The 21,852-nt window shown below is 43.3% G+C and overlaps 1 protein-coding gene across 1 annotated transcript in view; it reads right to left on the bottom strand.

Moving 5' to 3' along the window:
* The window catches only part of KCNT2 (potassium sodium-activated channel subfamily T member 2), a 1,265,156-nt gene that overhangs the window by 647,226 nt on the left and 596,078 nt on the right, over nucleotides 1-21,852 (bottom strand). Inside the window, exon 14 of the mRNA XM_040359820.1 lies at nucleotides 6,391-6,499. Coding sequence (XP_040215754.1) covers nucleotides 6,391-6,499 — 109 coding nt within the window. The remainder of the gene's footprint in view (nucleotides 1-6,390; nucleotides 6,500-21,852) is intronic.

The raw sequence follows: 21,852 nt of genomic DNA on the forward strand, positions 1-21,852 counted from the left end.
AGCTTTAAAAAGAGAAAGCAAAGATCAAAAAAGGAAGATGATGTTTCCTCACTTGCACAGCTTCTCATAAAACACCATTCCACCTTTCTAATCCTCAGACCAGCAGGGTGCCAGATGAAAACTATTTCCTTCTAACAAACCTATGGACTAAGAAAAGTCTTCTTTTTATTTTTATCAGTAAAAGAAATAAAGATATAGCTTCTGTGGACATTCATTCATTTACAGTCAAGGTAGATACGGGGTTAACTTCAATTTTTTTCCTTCTGAATGGCTATAAAGGTCCTTCCCAAAAAAGCCAAGCAGCAATAATACAAAAGACATCTCTGACATTTTCATTCCTTGCAGACAGTATTGTATCTCTTACTTAAATAAGAATTTAAATAAAGTTGCTGATCCCATTCTACATATGGTTATGGTAACATCTACATTACTGTGACTGTCAATTTACCACAGCCTTGCGTATAATAGCAAACTGAAATTTCAGTTTATGGCAATTTCTGGAAAAGTTAAATAATCTCGAAATTTCTTATATCCCATAATTTTCTATGTGTGCATGAATGTGCATGAGTTCCATGTTGTGCATGTTTGCACAACTACTATGCCCTTTGGAATCTACATGTAATTTATTTTGTGTAGAAGCAGAAGGCAGAGTGCAATTACCCCTACTAAAGCAGAAAAGTGTCTCTTTAAAGCACATTTAAAAGTCATTTGATTAAATTATTGCTATGAAAGGATTATTTTTTTTTTGTATAACACATTACAGAAAAAATATTGGGCTACGGAACCAAGGAGACCATTAGCTGGATTCAGGTAGGGCGGCTTACTTTTGAGGCGGCGTAGCGTATCGCATATACGCTACGCCGCCGTAAGTCAAGAGGCAAGTGTTGTATTCACAAAGCACTTGCCTCCTAAGTTATGGCAGCGTAGCGCACCTAATTCAAATGAGGATGAGGGGGGCGTGTTTTATGTAAATTACTCGTGACCCGACTTAAAGTTCCGTGGACATATCCCAGTGTGCATTGCTCCAAAGTACGCCGCAAGGACGTATTGGTTTCGACGTGAACGTAAATTACGTCCAGCCCCATTCACGGACGACTTACGCAAACAACGTAAATTTTTCACATTTCGACGTGGGAACGACGGCCATACTTAACATTGACTAGGCCAGCTATTTGTTCGACTAACTTTACGCCAGGAATCGCCTTACGTAAACGGCGTATCTTTACTGCGACGGGCAAGCGTACGTTCGTGAATAGGCGCATCTCGCTGATTTACGCATTCTAGCCGTAAATCAGCATTCACGCCCCTAGCGGCCAGGGGAACTAGACAGCTAAGATACGACGGCGCAGGCCGTCGTATCTTAGCTAGGTTTAAGTGTATCTCAGTTTGAGAATACACTTAAACATACGACGGCTTAGATTCCGAGTTACGACGGCGTATCTACTGATACGCCGGCGTAACTCTTTGTGAATCTAGCTATAAGTAAACAAGCTGACAAGAGCAGAGAGTACAGTATAAGGTTACCTCATCAGTGTGCTGCTGTTCCTTCTCTGTCCAGTCATAGGTTCGTCCAGATCCTTGACCAGATTGTTGACCAGATTGTTTTGTTTAGTCTTTAAAGTTGCAGAAGACAAGAAGAGCAAAGTAGACAAGAAGACAAGAAGAGCAATGCAAACTTAGACCCCATACACACTATTAGATTTTCATGCAGATTTTTGTCTTCAGATTTACCAAAACCATGTAGTGCAAGGGCCTGCCTGATGGCATACAAATTGAAACGCTAAAAGTGGTTGAAAAAACCTTTACAACCACTTTAGCCTACAGGTAAGCCTAGATTAAGGCTTACCTGTAGGTGCTTGAAATATCTCCCAGACCTGCACAGGCACCAGAGCTAGAAAGGGTACGCTGTACTATTTCGGGTCATGCCGGTAAAGCCGGCTCCCGCTCGCATGCAACTTCACGCGACTTTGGCCAGTCACAGTACTGGAGTTTGCAGCCCCGGAAGGAAGAGATGTGAAGAATGGCCGCTCGCTACTAGCGAGGAAGACAGGGACATCGCTGGTTTCTCCTGCAGGTAAGTGTCACATAATGGGCTACTATGCGATGCATAGTAGCCCATTATGCTTTACCTTTACAGGAAAACACAGAGAAAGTAACACCCGTCAGGGTTTACTCCCTTTTAAGGTTTGACCTCATATTATGTGGTTTTGGTAAATCTGAAGACAAAGATCTGCAGAAAATCTAATAGCGTGTATGGGGCTTAAAAGGCCGTGCACACGGGCTGAATATCAGGCAGCATCAGTCAGTTCAATAGAAACCGGCCAACATTCGGCCCGTGTTTATGGCAGTTGGTCTGACAGAAACCGTCCGAATGGGCATGACCAAAAAAGGTCTACCAATTGACACCCAATCTGAGAGCGTTGATCAGCATGTTCTGGTGGGGACCTTCCCCTGACAGAACACAATAGCTCAGCAGCGGAGATCGCTGTACTGACATCAAATTGTTAGTACAGCGTTTCATTCTGAGGTCTTCCTTTATTTTTTTGTTCAGCCCACTGATTTGAAAAAAAAAAAAAACTACCACCATGTACCAGGTATAAGTATAGTGGGTGTGTAACCATTTATTAAAGAAAGATAATTAGCAATGCACATAAAAATAGATGAATTATGTTTATCATGATTCTAAAAAGGACTCCCAGCTGGGGAGGACACCATGGAAACTGTCACAATGGATACACTGGATATGGTCTGGATGGCACCTGCAATAGAGGGTGTGGATGATCTCATGCATTACAGTTATTGATGCGTCTGCAGCTGCAAGGAGTGGAGTGTGGTAGCTGGGGTGAGTTTAACTCTGTAAAGGCAGGCACACATGACACATTTCAAGGTACAACATTTATTTAAAAAACTATAATAATGTTGATTTTATAACCTTTTCTTAGTCTATTTCATACAGTTTTAGTGCTACAGCAATAGTTCTCATGAAGAAGCCACGAAACATGTTGAAAATGTAACCACCCATGTAGCTTTGAAAACATCATTATAGTCAGTTTCCGATAAGAGACCATGTTATTCTGTATGATTTTATTATATTTTTAAAATAGTTTAGTAATAAAATTGTTGGTTATTTTATATAAACTATAGATACACTATTGTTGTTTAACTACCTTAAAAATCCCATACCTTTTTATGTCTTTAAAACAATTCTCTAGGGAGGTGATGCGTTTGTAAATTCCTCTCCAACCCATATCATGTTGCGTGCCTTTAATAAATGTTTACACATCCACTACACGTATGCCCTGTACACACGATCGGTTCGTCTGATGAAAACAGACCGATGGATTTTTTCATCAGATATCCGATGAAGCTGACTTTCATCAGTCTTGCCTACACACCATCAGTTAAAAATCCGATCATGTCAGAACGCGGTGACATAAAACACAACAACGTGCAGAGAAAAATAAAGTTCAATGCTTCCGAGAATGCGTCGACTTGATTCTGAGCATGCATGGATTTTTGACCGATGGATTTCCCCACAGACGATCATTTTTTTCTATCGTTTTTTTAACCATCAAATAATTTTAAAACAGGTTCTAAGTTTTTTCACCAATGGGAAAAAAAACGATGGGGCCCACACACGATCGGTTCGTCCAATGAAAACAGTCCATCGGACCGCTTTCATCAGACAAACCGATCATGTGTACAGGGCATAAGTCTGAGCACTTTGCTCTTCTTGTCTGTTTCCCGCTTAGAGATCTCTTCAGTCTCTCAGAAGTGCTGCATTAAGTGTGCTGGATTAAATTCTGCAAAGGTTCCTAAAGCCATAAGATTTATCCAGAGGATTTGGACCACACTGTACTCAATGTCATTTGTCTCAGCCCAGGCTGCACCCATCGTGCAATATTGTCAATTTTTATCCTTTAGGCTGTTTTCACACTAGTGCAAATTGGATGTGGGTATCTCCGCATCCAATTTGCATGACAGGAGATTGTGATTGGCTCTCTATGGAGCCCGTTCACATATCTCCGTTGCGGCTTAGGAGTGGCTTGCACAGGAACGCTGTGTGTCTTCAGCTAAGTTTCAGGGCAGAATTAGGGCAAAAATTCCTGATTCGTCCCTGAAATAGAGAACAAGGACGCACCAGACCCTAGCTGCGAGCCGCATCCTTCGGAGGTGTGAACCCAGCCTCAAAGTGGCACAAGACTACTAGGTCCAGATATGCTGTCACAGATACGTGGATTAGAAGCCTGGCTAAATGGAATTAAAAATCATTAAACTTTTGTGTATTAGAATGTCTGCAGGGTGTTAAACTTTTACTTTAGATGAAAGCCTATTTCTGTATGTGTTCCTGTAGGGAATCAGCCACAATTGAAAGCTGATCTCCAGGTTTCATTTAAAGTGATTGTAAAGTTTTGTTTTCTTTCTATAAAAATAACAAACATGTTAGGCCTTGTACTCACGGCAGGACATGTCCGATGAAAACGGTCTGCAGACCGTTTCCATCGGACATGTCTGGCCGGGGACTGCCCGGGGACTTCTGTTCGATGGCTATACACACCATCGAACAGAAGTCCGCGCGTAAACATTACGCGGGGCGTGTCCGCGGTGTCGCCGCGTCGATGACGCGGTGTCGCCGCGACAATGACGCGGCGACGTGGGCGGCCCGCCTTTAAAATGCTTCTACGCATGCGTTGAAGTCATTCGACGCATGCGAGGGATGGCGGGCGGCAGGACATGTACGGTAGGTCTGTACAGACGACCGTACATGTCCGGCGGACAGGTTTCCAGCGGACTGTTTTAAAGCAAGTCCAGGAAACAGTTGTCCGCTGGAAACCTGTCCGCTCCGCCTGAAAATGGTCCGCTCGGGCCAACACACGGCCAAACATGTCTGCTGAAACTGGTCTGCGGACCAGTTTCAGCAGACATGTTTGGTCGTGAGTACGGGGCCTTATACTTACATGCTTTGTTGCAGTGGATTTGCACAGAGCAGCCCGGATCCTCCTCTTCTTGGGTCCCTCTTCTGTGATCCTGGCCCCTCCCTCCTGTTCAGTGGGCCCATAGCATACAGCTTGCTATGGGGGCACCCAAGTCTAGTCACAGCTCCCTGTGTCCATTCAAACACGGAGCCCTTGTTCGGCCCCGCCCCTCTCTCTCCTGATTGGCTAACTGACTTTGATTGACAGCAGATGGAGCCAATGGCGCCACTGCTGTGTCTCAGTAAATCAGAAGGAGAGTCCCGGATGGCTGAGGAACTTGTGGACATCGCTGGACAGAGAGGAGGCTCAAATAAGTATTAGGGGAGCTGGGGTGACTGCTACACACAGAAGTTTTTTTTATCCTAATGCAAAGAATGCATTAAGAAAAAAAATGTTCTGACTTTACAACCACTTTAACTAGTTCATTTGGACCTACAGTTGCAGCAGTGAAAAGCTCCTCATAAACAGTATGTACTAAAGACTCAGCTACATACGGTATATAGCGCTGTTTTCTGGCAGTGGGAGGAGAACCTCCCGCCCCACTCCTGGAACAAAATAAAGTTGGTCTGGGCACTGCTCGACCATTTAGTGGAAGCTTTGTAATTCTATAAAACGCAAAGAGAGGAGCAGATGATGTCACTAACTACACCTCAACCAATCAGAGGAAGCTTTGTATCTATTCATAGAATACAAAGCTTCCTCTGAATGGCTGGGAAGTGCTTATGAGCGATTTTGTTCTGGGAGTTCAGGAAGTTCACATCTTGCTGCTGAAATACAGCACTGTATACTGTATGTAGGGTTGGCTACGTACAGATTATACAGCCACTGTAACTGTTGAAGTAAATAGTTTCTTTGAACCAGCTTGGTCCAAATGACATTTTTTTAAAGATAAAGGGAACATGGAGATCAGCTTCAGCCCTGGTTCACACTGGGTACGATTTGGAACGATTTGAGATGTGATTTGACATGTCAAATCGCATCTCAAATCGGCGGCAATTGTCGGCAATGGCACTGTCCTAATCAGTGCGACGCCGCATCTGCGATTTCAAAAAGTAGTTCCTGTACTACTTTTTGTGATTTCGGGCCGCGATTTACATTAAATTGCGGCAAAATCGCGGCAAATCGCGGCAAAATCGCAGTAAAATCGCGCATTTTAAAGCGATTTTGAATTCGCAGCAGTGTGAACCTAGGCTTAAGGAAAGAAATGCTTGAAGCAGCTGACTAGATATGTCATGTTTGCAAATATTATAGTACATCAAACGACAAAACATTTTCATTCTTGGTTTATATGATTTATCATAGATGAATTTGTGGCAAAATGAGATTACACTAGGTGTGGTAAATGCATATTTTCCTCTGAACCCACCTCTGAGAGGTGTTACAGCACGAATACAACCACAGTAAAAATACTTACTGTCCTCTTGAGGTATGAACTAACAGAGTGATTAGTGTAGAAGTGGCTGGGCATATGCAGTTCAATGCAAGCATTGCATATTTAAATTCTTCTTCACATACAACATGATCTGGAATATAAAATATACATTCATGTATTAAAGGCAGATTTAAGCTCCAACCAAAATCATTTATTTTAACTTTTTTGGAGACTGAAAGGGTTTGAATTCCATCTGGGTTTTAATTGTTTTCTCTGCTGGGGAGATTCCTGCCACCATTGGGACATGGTAGAATGTCTCCATGGCAGAGAGAAAAGAAACAACTCCTATAGAGACATAAATAGCCATACAAATCTATTAAAAAACAAAAAAAAATTGTCAGGAGTTGGGCTTTAAATTCAGTGCAATAGATTTAGTTGCATAGCACGGAAACTGGAAACCTAATTAATTGCCAGGCAGTGATATATGCAAATGAATGCTGAGTTTAAATAATACAATGCATTTATAAATTGCAAACAAAAAAAAGATATTCACTCTATTGAAAGCCCTACTTTTAAACCCAATCCTTTTAAGCTGGTCACACATATGGCTGTAGATGTATACACACTACTCTTTGCTGCCCTCTCAGGACTAGAGGGGTCCCAGCAGCATACTGGAAAAACACTAGAAAGGGAGGGCGCACCAAGTGCATTATCCCAATGACCATGTATTGTAAATATTAACACATATTTACTTACAAACCATAAAATAGACAAGGCTCATCAAAGTAATAGAGGAAGAGGGTACAACCATTGAAATGCATAAGCCAGTTGGATCAAGGAGATTTCCTCCCAAGCAAAGAAGTATGTAGAGTGGACAGAACAACTATATAACTTGTATGAGTCTTGTCTGTTTTACTGTTTGTAAGCAGATATTTGTTCAATTTTACAATAAATGATTATTGGGATAGGCTGTGCCCTCTTTTCCTAGTGTTTTTTTTTTTCAGTTTGCTGTTGGAACCTTCCCAGTCCTAAGAGGGCAGCAAAGAGTAGAGTGTATGTTTCTTCAGCCACTAAATAGGTAAGTAAGAAGATTTGAGGATAGACCACCACACTCATATGCAGAAGGTGTCTTGTTTTGTAGCTTGCAGTAGTTAGTCACATTCAATTGGACTTGTTCTGTTGCTTCTATACTTTGAGTCAGTGGGCTGGATTCAAGAAGCCTGTGTATTTGGGGGGGCGCAGGGCAAAAACGTTGCCCCGCGCCTCCGTAAAAAAAGCGCAAATCTACCTGAATCCAGCCCATTGGCTTTAATTAAGTGAATAGATATGTACTTACCAATTCCATTTTCTGCATGCTTGATATGTGTCCATGTTTCAGAACTGAAGGCAGAATGTCAACATAACAGTTGGGCAACTAGCATTTTGAAGAGGTTAGCAATGATAGCCGCCATATTTCTCTTAGTACACATTTCAATTAAGTATGGATCAGTGTCATTAGAAGTACATTTTTAAAATTGCACTGGATCTAGACCAGTGTTTCTCAACCTTTTTCCAGTAGGGGGCGCCCTTTAAAAGTAAAGTATTTTCAGTCTTGAGGCACCCCAGTCCAAGTCTTGATTCAAGTTACTGTGCGTCGCAGAACACGTGCAAAATCGCGCTCGTTCCTGACAGACAAATGCTTTGCTCTTTAGGGGTGCCATTAGTTTTTAATAGTTTCCCACACATTGGCTTTTGGTGCAGAGCAATTAAAAAAAGGGTCAAGGACATCTTTCCCTGCATTTCTGTGGATAGGGAAGTCCATTGAAATGGATAAGCTGCCCTACACGCAGCACGAATCCACACAGATGTGAACCAAGAGCTTGTTCACGTGTCATGTTAGAGAGGTGGTAAAACCATATGGTTGAGCTGTTATTACTACCCCCAGTTGTTCACACTTTAGCTGCAGAGGCAGCAGCTGGGAGGTGTACACATGCTGTGGCTACAGCTGGAGATATACCCTGGGTGAATGGGGCTGCACGGCAAATACCCCACAATTATGTGCATTACACATGTAGCACCATGCTCCTGTTGAGTAGGCACTATTTGTACATTTAGTTATCTGAGCTGTAGTTTTATGCCGAATTATTGGTCTCTGTTCCAGCTCGGCTGCATTGCGCATCTTCCATCTGATTGTGAGTGTTGCTGTCACCAGGGGTCAAGGTTGGAACTGCAATAGACTGGGTGTATTGGGTGCCTCTTGCCCAGAAGCAGCTTAGGGGCGTGGTCCCCGCAACTGTGCATTCTGGGGGGGGTACTTAAGGGGCAGACACCGTTCTTTAGCGGGGTCTTCCGATCCTGACCTGAGGGCCATCCTGGCCCCAGGGATGTGTTAGAAACCTTTTGGTCTCAGGGCCTGCTGGCCCGAGGCTCTGTTACTGAGAGTAGGCCCAGAAGTTTCTAGGCTCTATTGGTCCAGGGATGGTCCTGTGCTGTCTTCTCTGCAGGAAGAAGCCGAACAATTGAATTTTCAATTAGAGGAAGCATTCTGGCTAATTTGCCTCACAGTGTGGCCGGTTTGGCTGAAAGATCCTGGTGCTGTGTAGCTGTGTAATTTCTTTGGAACTTTGCAAAGTGCATGTGTGGTTGCATTGCCCTGTGACAGAGGACTGTGTAATGACTCGACAGCATTCATCAAGTCTGTGGCAGAGACTGTTGAACAAGCTTCGCACCGGCTGCTAGGTCAGTGAGAGAGGCCTATCCGGTGGTCGCTGAATCCAGTGTGGAAGCAGTTTATCCTCTGGATCCAAGATCATACCCACAAATCTGCAAAGCAAGGTACCTGGATCTTCCCTAACCCTCTGTCCCTCTAACAGAACTTGTTTAATAAAAAGCTTGAAGAAAATTTGTAACTCTTCAAAAAGGACCGCTAGGACAAGCATGGTGAACAGTATGGTAACGGCAGGCCCAAATCTAAACCAGCAGCTCCTTCGGGGGTAGTGCTACACACAGTTGTGGTGTAGTGATGCTGCATTTACTGGCCTAAAACAGGTGGAAGGGAGGTAACATATTGCCTCTTTACCACCTGTCAAATACTTCTGAAAAGCGATCTGAGCGTGGATTGTTTTTCAGAGGAGTAGCAGTCCTTGCTGCTATCACAAGCAAGCCTACAAAAGCAGTTCTAGTAGTACAAGAATAGGGGGGTCAGAAATAAAAGCAACATACATACACACATACATATATATACACACACAAACAGACACATACGCAAACACACACAGACACATGTATATATGCACACATACAGACACAGACAGACACATGTGTACACACACACACATACAGACACATGTACATACATATACAGACACACATGTACACACACACACACCCACCCAAAGTACACACATACACACACACGTATACACAAGTACACACATACAAACATGTGTACACACACACATCACAAAGACACATGTACACAGACACTCAAATGTGCACACAGACACATGTACACACACACACACACATGTACACACATATACACATGCATATACACACATACACATGCATATACACACATGTGCACACATAAACACATATGTACACACAGACACACATACTCTCACATGTACACACACACAGACACATGTACAAACATACACACACTTGTATACACATACACATGTACACACATACACAGGTACACACATACATACACACACATGCATACACACACACACACATATACACATACAACCTGATAGATTTTTGGATATGATTTAAAGCTGTGGAGGGATACAAAAGTGTTGTGCCCCAAAAGACTTGTTGTCTCACATGTCTTGTACATTATTTTTCTATTTAATATTTGTTTTGTTTTTAATTTTGATACAGCTTATATGACCATTTTAACATTAGCCAAGGGTTGTCCAATGTCTATGTGACAACAAATTACTGCATTTCAACATATGAGTATGTAATTTAATTAGTTTTGCTGTCAAAACTATTGGGAAGGTGGTGATTATTTATTATCCACTTGAAATCCAAGCCTTTTCTGGCACTTTGTGCTTACATGTAACAATAAGTATTTTTTGAAGAGGCCCTAAACTAGGAGTCACAAAGTGGTGGCCCTCCAGCTGTTGCAGAACTACAAGTCCCATTATGCCTCATGCTTGTAAAGGTCAGCCTTGCAGTGCTTCATGTGACTTGTGGTTCTGCAACAGCTGGAGGGGCCACCAGTTTGAGACCCCTGCCCTAGAGAAAACATTGGTGGGTTTTGCAATTTTTTTTATGTCACACAGTATTTGTGCAGCAGTTTTCAAATGCAACTACACTTTTTTTTTAATTAAATGCAAAATACATAACCCAGTTTTTAGTAAAATATAAAAGATGGTGTTATGCTGAGTAAATAGATATTCACGATTTGAAACTGTGCACGCCGTGCAATGGCGACAAACAACGTAAATTTTACTATCCATAGGCGATGCTTTAAAGCCTTTACAGGTCCCCACTTTAGATTTACACAGGACACACTGGGCTCTACACTGTCTGCACAAAATTTGTCTTTTCCCAAGGCTTATAGCATTATTTAATTTCTAATAATATCCAAGATATGAGTCACAGGGAGATGGAAATTACCTCTTATGATGAGTGCAGATACAAAAATGACATGCCTTGATTATTCAGAACCCTCTGGTGACAGACAAAACAGTGGCAGTCATGAAGTGTTTGGAATTGCAATGATTGGGGGTGATGCACTTCCATTGGAAATCATAACCCCGACTTAGCCATCAGAACCGGTTGGTCCATATAACTAATGCTGGCCATACACGCACAGAATTGCAGCTGCAACTGGTAATTTTCGGAAAGATCGTTCGACAATCGTGCCATTAGTGGACCCAACTTTACCGAGGATTTTGACTGTGGGCCCAGCTACTGTTGATGGATCTGAAGTGAAAACTTTTACCGTTTCAATAATATTCTGTCTTGTATGATTTATATATGTGTTTATTGTTGTCCAATGATCACTATGACCATGGAAATGATCATGTAAACAATTCGCTTTTGATCGACGAATAATCATTCAGTCTGAAAACGGCCAAAATTCTGTGCATGTATGGTCAGCATAAAGGTCACTTCAGGAGGTAAGAGACCAGTCAGCAGACAAACCTCCAGCACTGAATGTATGCAATGGTAAAAAATGCTGGGGTGTGCTCAATTGATACTGGCTACGGGGGGATCTTTTGTTGCTGTGGGGGATCTATATTTGCAGGGAGGGTCAGTTGTTGCTGGGAGGTATCTACTGTTGAGGGAGAGATTTGCTGATGCTGCCTGCTAGGAGATCTATTGTTTTTGGCAGGGTCTATTGTTGCAAGGATGGATCTACTGTTGCTTGGGAGTATATTGTTGTGGGAGATCTATTGCTGCTGGGGGGTGGGGGGGCTATTGTTTCTGGCTGCTGGGGATCTATGTTACTGCTTGTTATCATTAGAAAATTACCCACAAATTACATAACACCATAAAATTATACTTGGTTCTGTATTCTCTAAATGCAATTTTTTGTCTGCAGTGGTCTCCAAACTGTGCCCTGAGAGCCGGATGTGGCCCTTTGCTTGCCCTTTTCCAGCTCTTGAGGCCCTTGCAGCTTCAGGTTGCAAATGGAAAGCAATGGGGAGAGGTCTCCCCTAAACAAATGGCCACCGACAAGGGGATACCATGGTCCACCTGTCCCCCTGTATAGGGGCCAGGGCACATAGGGGGGGCCCAGGCATTAGAGGGAATTAGATATTGGCAGGACAGGGAGGATGATTGGTACCGTTGCAATTACAGAAGCTATGCCCTTTGCTGGTCTCTGCAGCAGCTGAAAGCCATTTTCTTCCCCACTCCCTTCTGCCAGCTTTTAGGTGAGTGGCCCCAAATACACTCTGCGAGTTTTTTGAGGCCATACACCTACACCCACATGTCTCTCAAATTAGGACCTGCGACTGTGTTCATACAGCTGCTGTGTCCCATAGCGTAACATAGGCTGCATGCAGACAACAATAACGACATTAAAGAAAAAAATAAAATGTTCATACTCTACAGGCCCCAAGACCTCATTAACAAAGAACTTTTTTTTTTAACTCAATACACTAATAATGATTTTAGTTTATTTTAAGTGAAAATATTGTTTTGATATTTTCAGGGGGCGGTGCCTTTCAGGTAGGCTGTATGGGGCCCCATCATTTCTGACTGGGCCTGTATTCCGCACTCACCACCTGGGCTGAGTGATGGGATTAATAACGGGCACCGGGCAGGCATTCCTAATGGAAGCCTGGTTTTCGGCTACTGTAGTGTTGCGTTAGGCCTGCACAGCTACACCCTTCGACCTCACCTCAGCACACACAAATGCAGGACTCTTAGGCCCCGTACTCACGACCAAACATGTCTGCTGAAACTGGTCCGCGGACCAGTTTCAGTGGACATGTTCGTTCGTGTGTAGGCAGTAACGTACAGAATTCCAGCAAACAATCGTCGGCCAGACCGTTTTCCAACGAACAACTGTTTCCTGGTCTTGCTTTAAAACAGTCTGCTGGAATCGTGTCCGTCAGACATGTTCGGTCGTCTGTACACAAAAGCAGCGTACAAAAACCCCGCGCATGCTCAGTCCAAATGAGGAGACGGGAGCGCTCGTTCAGGTAAAACTCGCGTTTGTTTGGGATATGGCACATTCGTCATTAGAAACCTTTTATTCTAGCAAGAGAACAATGTCTTAAAAAGGCGCACTAAACCACATTTTCAAGCCTCGTTTTATTAATTCTTCTCTTGCTAGAATAACCCCGTTCTCTTGCTGATGCAATTTCAATAGAGTTGTCCCATACTGAAATGTCACATTTCTTGCTTGTGATGTAATCCTTTAATAATGTTTTCTATGCCAGACGTGTGTTTTGGTTGGTGGTCCTCCATAATTTATAGTAGTCATTTTTGTAAAGGAATGTGCATTTTTTTATTTTTTTTTGTTGTTTCTAGTTATGTCACCATTTAAAATATTTTTTTTTTACATGTTTTTTTCATTTTTTTTTTTTTTTTTGGTGTTTCATTAGAGAATATTAAACCATGTTGGCACACCAAATGTCCCCCCCCCCCCCAAGGAGTGTGTCCTTTGTAAATTACCCATTGTATATTTATTAAAGGTTTGCTGCCTAATAATCCCCACAGTATAACAAACAATAGACATGTTTTCAAATGAAAGCAAAAAGCCTTTTATTCAGGCAAATGTCATCACAAAAAATAAAAAGAACGGCAGCACTAGAATAGATAGCAAACTATATGCAAACTTGCATTTCCAACATGGTGAAGGATAAACTTCCAAGCCTCAGGAGCCAAACACAAAAATATGAAGCAGCAGCACACAAACAAAGGAACCCAAACTGTGGTAGTACAAACAAGATGTCCTTTATGTGGAAGGAAATGGAAGGCAGAAAATCAACGTTTCCTCCTCTTTCCAGCCTTCCCTCCAGGCAGCCTTCCAGCGGATCGAACACGGGGTCTTGCAGGTGGGGTTGATGTGGCAGCAGGAGGATGGTGTTCCGCAAGCCGGGCCGGGTCACATAGCCCAGTGTCTGGGGTCAGCAGGCCCCTCTGCATCCACCAAAGGACCTGGTTCATCAGGGCCTTTGCCAGTCTTCTCTGGTCCTCCTCCCCTTCATTTAAATCATGGGCCAATGAGGCACTGAAGGCCTCTGTGGGGTTGAGGGGGGCCCTCATGATGGCGCTTGCCTCCTGGATCATGCGGAGGCTTGCCTCCTCCACAGGCCTCAACTGCCTCCTTCGGCCTGATGGCCTCACCTGGGGGGGAGAAGACTGGCTGGTGGTGGTTCTCCTGGCCGGGTGGACCTGCTGCAGGCCACTGGGCCCAGCCTCCTCCTGGCTGCCACTGACCCCGGCCTCCTCCTGGCTGCCACTGACCCCGGCCTCCTCCTGGCTGACAGACACCTGAGGATCTGCCACCTCCTGGCTGATCTCTTCTTCCTGTGTGGAAAAAAAAGGACATTTTTTACAATTTCGCTAAATAAAACCACACTCATTTTCATGTTTTTCGTTTAGTATTTTCTGTTCATTATTACTTGAATACACTCTACTTCTGACCCCTGCAGTTGTCATCTCTGACACCTATTTGTCTGAACACCTTTTTTTTTGCTTTTTCCCAGCTTGTTTTTTTTTTTACAATATCTAATCATTAATCCACCAAAAATTATTTACGCCAGAAATATAGAGGAAACTACTATACCTCCTCATCGAAGGGTGGCAGATCTGCATCTCTGTCAGCCAGGCCCTCTTCCTCCGACTCTGCAGGGCTGTGGTCATCTGGGGAAGGTCCGCTGGAAGGTAGCATGGAGGAAAGGTTGGAAGAAAGACTGGACATCGTTTTCCTGCCTTCCATTTCGTCCCGCAAAAAAGCCATCTGTTTATAATACCACAGTTTGGGTTCCTTTGCTTGTCTTGCTGCTGCTCCCGATTTTTGGCTTTTATTAGCTTTGTATGCTCTCCTGTATGTGCTTCTGAGGTTGGCAAGTTTATCCTTCACCATGTTGGCAGTGCATCCTGGCACCCAAGTTTGCATATAATTTGCTAGCTCTTCTAGTGCTGCCGCTCGTACCTCTTTATTGCAATATAAAGAGTGCTTGGAATTCCACAGGATGGGCGTCTCCTGATATTTTTGGAGTAAGGCCTCTATAGATTCCTTGCTTTGTAGGAGGTCCATTGTAATTTTTCCAAAATTATATTTCTTTTTGAGTCTAGATTACAAAAACATAAACCACAGAAAAATAAATATTCCAAAGGATCAGCGTTGACCTTGATCTAATATGTGTCTTCAAATTTATTACCTATATCTAATTACAAACACAGTCTCTCTTGTTTAAACAATGATTGGCAGCTCGGCCGCATTGCTTGTACCAAACATTGATTTGCTAGATGCAGAGCCATTGTTCACATTGCAGTAAATATTTTAAATATAGAAAAATAAACAATGCTTACAAATGACAGTTTTCATCTAGGCACTCTTTCATGTGTAAATCTCATGCCCCTGACAATGGATGACATAAAAGACACTTCCTAATGACCTCTGTACAACCAACACTTGAACAATACTTTGCCTGATCTGAATACACCATTCAAAAACTTGTCAATGAGGTACAGCATTGTTCACATCTCTATTTTGTGAGGTGTCCAAAAGCATTTGGAAACCAAAATAACATTGTGGTACCCCATAGACAGAATAGCTTAAAAAGGGTGCAACCAACAGCCCAAACCCCCATCCCATGTGTCTACATTTTCAAGGCCTCTGCTGATCACATTTTTAATTTCCTTACCTTCCTGTCTCTCGCTCCTCGTTTCTCACGCTCGCCTAATTACCGCGTAAGATGCGTAATCACGGCGTAAACCTTTTAAACACTCCGCGTATTTATTAAACCCCGCCCTCGTCACCTTTGCGAGGCCCCTAATCAATGAGTTTAGGAAATATGGCGTTAACTGTGTATGTTCTGGATGCGCTCGAAGATTCTCCGCGTAACCGACGTAAACACGTTGTTTGCATTCTCTACACTCCGCGTATGTATTAAACGCCGCCCTCTTCTCCGCCCATGGCGTAAGAATTCATCTTTTCCACGCCCATAATCTCTGTGGGAAAGGAAAGATGGCGATGTCACACGAGCGGGCACGATGCTCTCATGCCACAAGTGAAGGGACAGAGGCAGGGACGTCCCGATCAAGGAAAAGAAGATATAAAGCCACTAATATGCGGTTCCAGGAAATGGTGGAGTTAGTTTACATCATGCGAAAGAAGGACTATGATGGTGAATTAGGGCCATACAAGACCCCTAACCGCCGAAAGGCACATATTATGGACAAGGTGGCGAGGAGAATGCAGAGGATGTTTGGGATCACCAGGTCCAAGGAACAGCTGAGGAAACGATGGTCAGACTTAAAATTGAGGGAGCCACATCAGATGAAGAAAATACTTAAAATTCTGCGTAAAAGTAAGTAAATATATATTGGGGTTGGGGGGGGGGGTGATTGTCTGCAATAATGTGTTGCCATGTATATTTCACCATCTGCCTCCTTGGCCTGCTTGTAATTTTAAAGACATGTTGTCATTTATTTTTTAGGACATAAATAACTACATATTTACAAATAGTGTTCTTAGTAAACAACGTAACATCACATAGTTTCTCAGAAAGGCTCGGTTATTCCAGGAACAACACACCTGGACATGGCTCACTGGCCAAAAACTTTGTTTGTAAACATTGTGTAAAAGCTAGTTCTAGAAAAAAAAAGTATGAGAATGGGAAAGGCAAACAGGATTCATTCTAAAAACAGTGGTAATAAAGCAGATGTTTTCACATCTGCAATGCAGAGCACCTGTGTCTCCCCAAATCAAAAATGGGTTTTGGTAGGGTCTCCCAGAAATACAGTTTAGGGGGGACATCCATGTGTGTCACTTTGCTAAAAAGGGGCAGGATCAGAGCTTGCCATATAGAAGTAATTGCAAAATGTAGGTTTGGTGAAAGATAAAAGTAACTAAATTAAAGCATCTTCTAAGCAATGTGTGCGATTTATGCTCTCCAATATCTGTGTGCTGATGAGTCTACATTTTTTTTGGTTTATTTCAGGGGAAAGAAGTCGCCAGCATTTGGAGGAGGCAGAGAGGGCCAGACAAGGCCAAAATCTGCCATCTCAACATGTGGAGGAGGAGGAGGATGTGGAAGGAGAAGAGGATGTGGAAGGAGAAGAGGATGTGGAAGGAGAGGAGGATGTGGAAGGAGAGGAGGATGTGGAAGGAGAGGAGGAAGGAAGAAAGGAGGAAGGAAGAGAGGAGGAAGAAGTAATTTTGGACTTAGAAGTTATAGCAGATGAAGGGCAGGTGGCGGAAGAACAATTTGGCGAATTGAAAGAAGGTGGATTGATGGATGAAGGAGGAGTCCAAGATGATGGGGAAGTGGTGGAAGAAGGAGGAGTGATAGAAGATGATGGGGAGGTGGTGGAAGAAGGAGGAGTGATAGAAGATGTCGAAGAGGTGGAAAGGAGAAGCCCATCAGGTCAGTGTCACCCTAGCTTGATTCAAAAAAACATATGTAGATAGGCCTCATCGAAAAATAATGTTGTAAATGCCATTTTTTTTTTTTTTTTAGGGGAGGAGGATGGTGTGCCAATATTTTCACGTGCAAGTGCTGCTATAATTATTCAGCAGGTAATGGAGTGCAGCACTGAAATGCACATTATGCGTGAAAGGATGTTTCTCATGGAACAGAATGTAACAAATGTCCTTTTGGAATGCAGCACGGAAATGGACAATATGCGGCAAAGAATGATGGTCATCGAATCTAATTTCAAAAACATTATTGACATGATGGGCCGTGTCAAAGACTGAAACACCCCCCGCCCATCCCCCGCCCCCACAAACATTTTTACAGTTTGAATAATGAATACGCCAAAATTTGAAGATACACACACAGTGTGCCAACATGTGCTATCTGCCATCACAGAATATCTAATGTCTGTGCTTTGTGGGTCCAACCCCCTCCTCCATCCTCAAGTAGTTGAGAGGAAGGGTTTGCTCCCACAGAACACAGACATTGATCACCCATGATGTCAGATAGCACATGTGGCCATTTGTCTGTTGAACCAATGACATTTGGCGAGTTTGCACTGAATGTGTGTATCTTCCAATTTTGGCGTGTTCCAGTGTGAAAGCACACCATGACTGACTGCTGTTGTGAGTTTTTATATTTTTGGAATTGGATTTTGTTACTTTTTGACCATGTTGAACATTTTGGGATACTATAAAGTTTAGACCATAAAGAATAAACAACGCCAAAAAATTTAAAATATATATATATAGAATTATAAATCTCTCTAATCACTGAATTTAGTGAAGTAGAGATTTGACTCCAAAATCTCACCTAAAAATTTACTTTTAGAAAAACACACCAAAAACAAAAAAAATGGTTAAAAAATTATTGTTTTTTGTGCATAAAAAATATGCCCAAAAAAAAAATTAAGGCGGTAAACACCCCACCAAAAATAATCTATATATATATATATATATATGTAAACAATAAATCTAACTATATTTGATAAAAAAAAAAGTGAACTTGTTAATAAATGTATAATCTGCATAATATTTTTGGTTGAATTACCTGAAAAAAAAAAAAATTCTAAAAAAATTTTGTAGACTCCTAAGTACAAAAGCAGGGAGTAATGAAAAAACTATAAAATAATTTTTGGGGTCATGAACAAGCAAAAATTAAAATACTTGACCTCAAAATTTACAAATGGAGTTGCTTATTATTTCTAGACTCAATACCCTGTTTGTAGATGAGTGAATACTGTGCAAAATGTGGTTAGTTACTAAAAGTGGAGAAATCAATTATGCATTACAATTGAAGAAGTTAGTTAGAGAACCAGGAAGACAGAAAAAGAGAAAAAGCATTAATGACAAACAACTGTATAAAGTCCAATGGTCTAATTATTTATTATTTTTTAGAATATTCCTTTCTTTGGGGGCCGAATTAGAAAGAAATATGATCTGGCATAGCAATGGCCCCCCGACCCATGAAGTACTCAACATATTTGTCGCGTACCTCACGAGCTGATTGGGGGGCCAAGCCAGCGCGACCAGTGTCCAGCCCGGGAAGGGGATCTGAGGGTAGTCTTGCCTCAGAACCGATGTCGGGTAGGTACGTCTGGGAGTGCCTGCGTAAAAAGTTGTGCAAAATGCAGCAGGCAAATACAACGGTGTCCAATTTATATTCCGCCAGATGTATCGATGTCCTGAACAGGCGGAACCGGTTGGTGAGTATCCCAAAGGCATTCTCGACTACCCTCCGAGCCCTGCCCAACCGAAAATTAAACACACTCCTCTCTGAGGTGAGGGTCCTCTGGGGAAAAGGCCGCATGAGGTGAGGACCAAGCCCGAAAGCCTCGTCCGCTAGGAACACAAACGGAAGTCCTTCCACATTATCTTCATCTGGTGGCAATGCCAGACCACCAGCTTGGAGACGATCATAGAAATCAGTCCGTGCGAACACTCCCCCATCAGACATGCGGCCGTTCTTCCCCACGTCCACATATAGAAACTCATACTGTGCCGATACCACCGCCATCAACACAATACTATGATAACCCTTGTAATTATAATAGTAGGACCCCGAGCGGGGTGGGGGCACAATGCGGACGTGTTTCCCATCTATTGCTCCACCGCAGTTTGGAAAATCCCACCGCTGGGCAAATTGGGAAGCCACAGACTGCCATTCCTGTGGTGTGGAGGGTAGCTGTGGGGACAAACAAAAATAGAGATTTAGTACTTTGTAACAAAAACATCCTACAAGCATCCTTGTGACAGTTCACAGTATTAAAATTGCATTAGAAAAATGTGCATGGAGAATTTGGGAAATGAAATATATAGGGCCACTTCATTAAGAGACTCCACAGCCCTCTGATGGGGACAATAAAAGTTTGAAGGGGGGGGGGGGGACACAAAAAACAAAAAGTCCTGTTTTAAAAAATGGCAAGGTGGGTTTGTCCCTAGGATAGCATGCTGGACAGGTTAATATTGGGTAAGGGACAAATATGCAGGTAGGCCAAGAATAAAACATGTAAAGCTTATATCAACATGCATAGGGAGAAAAGGTAACGTTAGTTAAACACACAGCATATCTGGGAAAATAAAAATAAAGTTAGTTGGCCACATTATTAGAGCCAGGAAACTTACCTTAATATACTCCTCATGCATAACTTTGATGATGGCAGCACACGTGTCCGGTATGATGACCCCAAGCGCCTGCGGAGAGATGCCTGTCGAGAACTTGAGGTCCTGCAGGCTCCTCCCAGTCGCCAGGTACCGCAACGTGGCAATAAGCCTCTGCTCGGCCGTGATGGCTTGGCGCATCACAGTGTCCTGCCTCGTGATATAGGGGGACAGAAGTTCCAGCAGACTGTTGAATACGGGGTCCGTCATGCGGAGAAAATTCCTAAAGTCATTAGGATTATTCTCCTGGAGTTCCCTAAGCAGAGGCATATGTGAGAACTGGTCACGCTGGCGCAACCAATTCTTGGTCCAGAAACGCCTCCGCCCCCTGTTTCTGGCCAAAGTACTGGACAAATGAACATATCCAGCAGCCATCCCATAAACAGCACCAACTCGCGAAAATTGACGCTGCTGCTCCATCATGGCTTCAAACCGGCCGGCTGGTCAGTCAAGAACACACTGAAACAGAAAGCACTCGCAAATCCAGCACTACCTGCGACAAACGCGTGACAAACAGATACGAGCGCACAGGATGCAACTGCTAAAGCAGAAACAACCTGCTTGCCTATAGCCGAATGACAACTACGTTACCGCAAGCACACGCACTGAACCCGTGAATACACGCTGTCAAAGCCTGGAGACCGAGAAGCGCGAATCAGCTCTAACCAAACCTTCACTAACACGAGCAAACCCGTAACTAGCAAAAGAGGAACAGAGGGCGGCGCCATTAACTTTGGTCTTCCCCTTTATAGTGACGTCGTACGTAGTTTACGTGCACGCGTTCCGGTACGACGGGAATTTGGTCCGCTGGTGTGTACACGCCAGCGGAACAAAACACAAATCAGCCTTGTACGCCGGAAACTGTCGGGCAGACAGTTTCCAGCGCACAGATCCGGTCGTGAGTACAAGGCCTTACGGGGCTTCGGTAGCGTTATGCCTGCATGGCTCTGCCCTTTCACCTCAGGGCCCATGCTGACGCATTGCCCTTAAGGCCCACCAAAATTCTCAGCACTAGACCTATGATGATTTTAATTTGATCCTGCATCACACCCCTTCCTTCAAAAATTCATGCATGACAGGGCTAATTTTCTTGGAAAACATGCTTATCTGTACATTCTTCTTAAAGCAAAGCAGAAAAAATAAGGCTGTATAACATAACAAAGGATCTGGTATTGAAAATATTTAACACGTTTTTTAGCCCTATTCAATTTTGTATATGTAGCAGAATCTCTGACCTCTTCCAGGCTAATAAGAACCTTTGAGGCCACAGACCGCTGATATCTTTCAATATGTAGTGGGTTGTGAGGCGTAGTGGGTGCAAAGGTGGTACAAGTCATTGGATGCCAGACACTTCTTGGATGCAAAAAAGGTTTTATTTATTTTACCAGTCCTTTTAAAATTTGCAAGGGAAAGAGGGTTGGGGAGAGGACACCCTTAAAGCGGTGGTTCACCCTCCTTAACATCATTCTAGCATTACATTCGGCATCGTAGCGCGAGCTACAGTATGCCGGTCTTAAATTTTTTATCCCCGTACTCACTGTGCTATTGTACATTGAAAATTCCGACTCCCGCGGGGAATGGGCGTGCCTATGGAGAGGGAGGATGATTGACGGCCGGCTCTGGCACGTCACGCTCCCCGAAGACAGCCGGAGTAGGTCTCGGCTCTTCACGGCGCCTGCGCACAGGCTATGCGCAGGCGCCGTGAAGAGCCAAGCCTATTTCGGCTATTTCCGGAGAAG

The sequence above is a fragment of the Rana temporaria genome, chromosome 7 (assembly GCF_905171775.1).
Source record: "Rana temporaria chromosome 7, aRanTem1.1, whole genome shotgun sequence".
Classification (NCBI taxonomy): domain Eukaryota; kingdom Metazoa; phylum Chordata; class Amphibia; order Anura; family Ranidae; genus Rana; species Rana temporaria.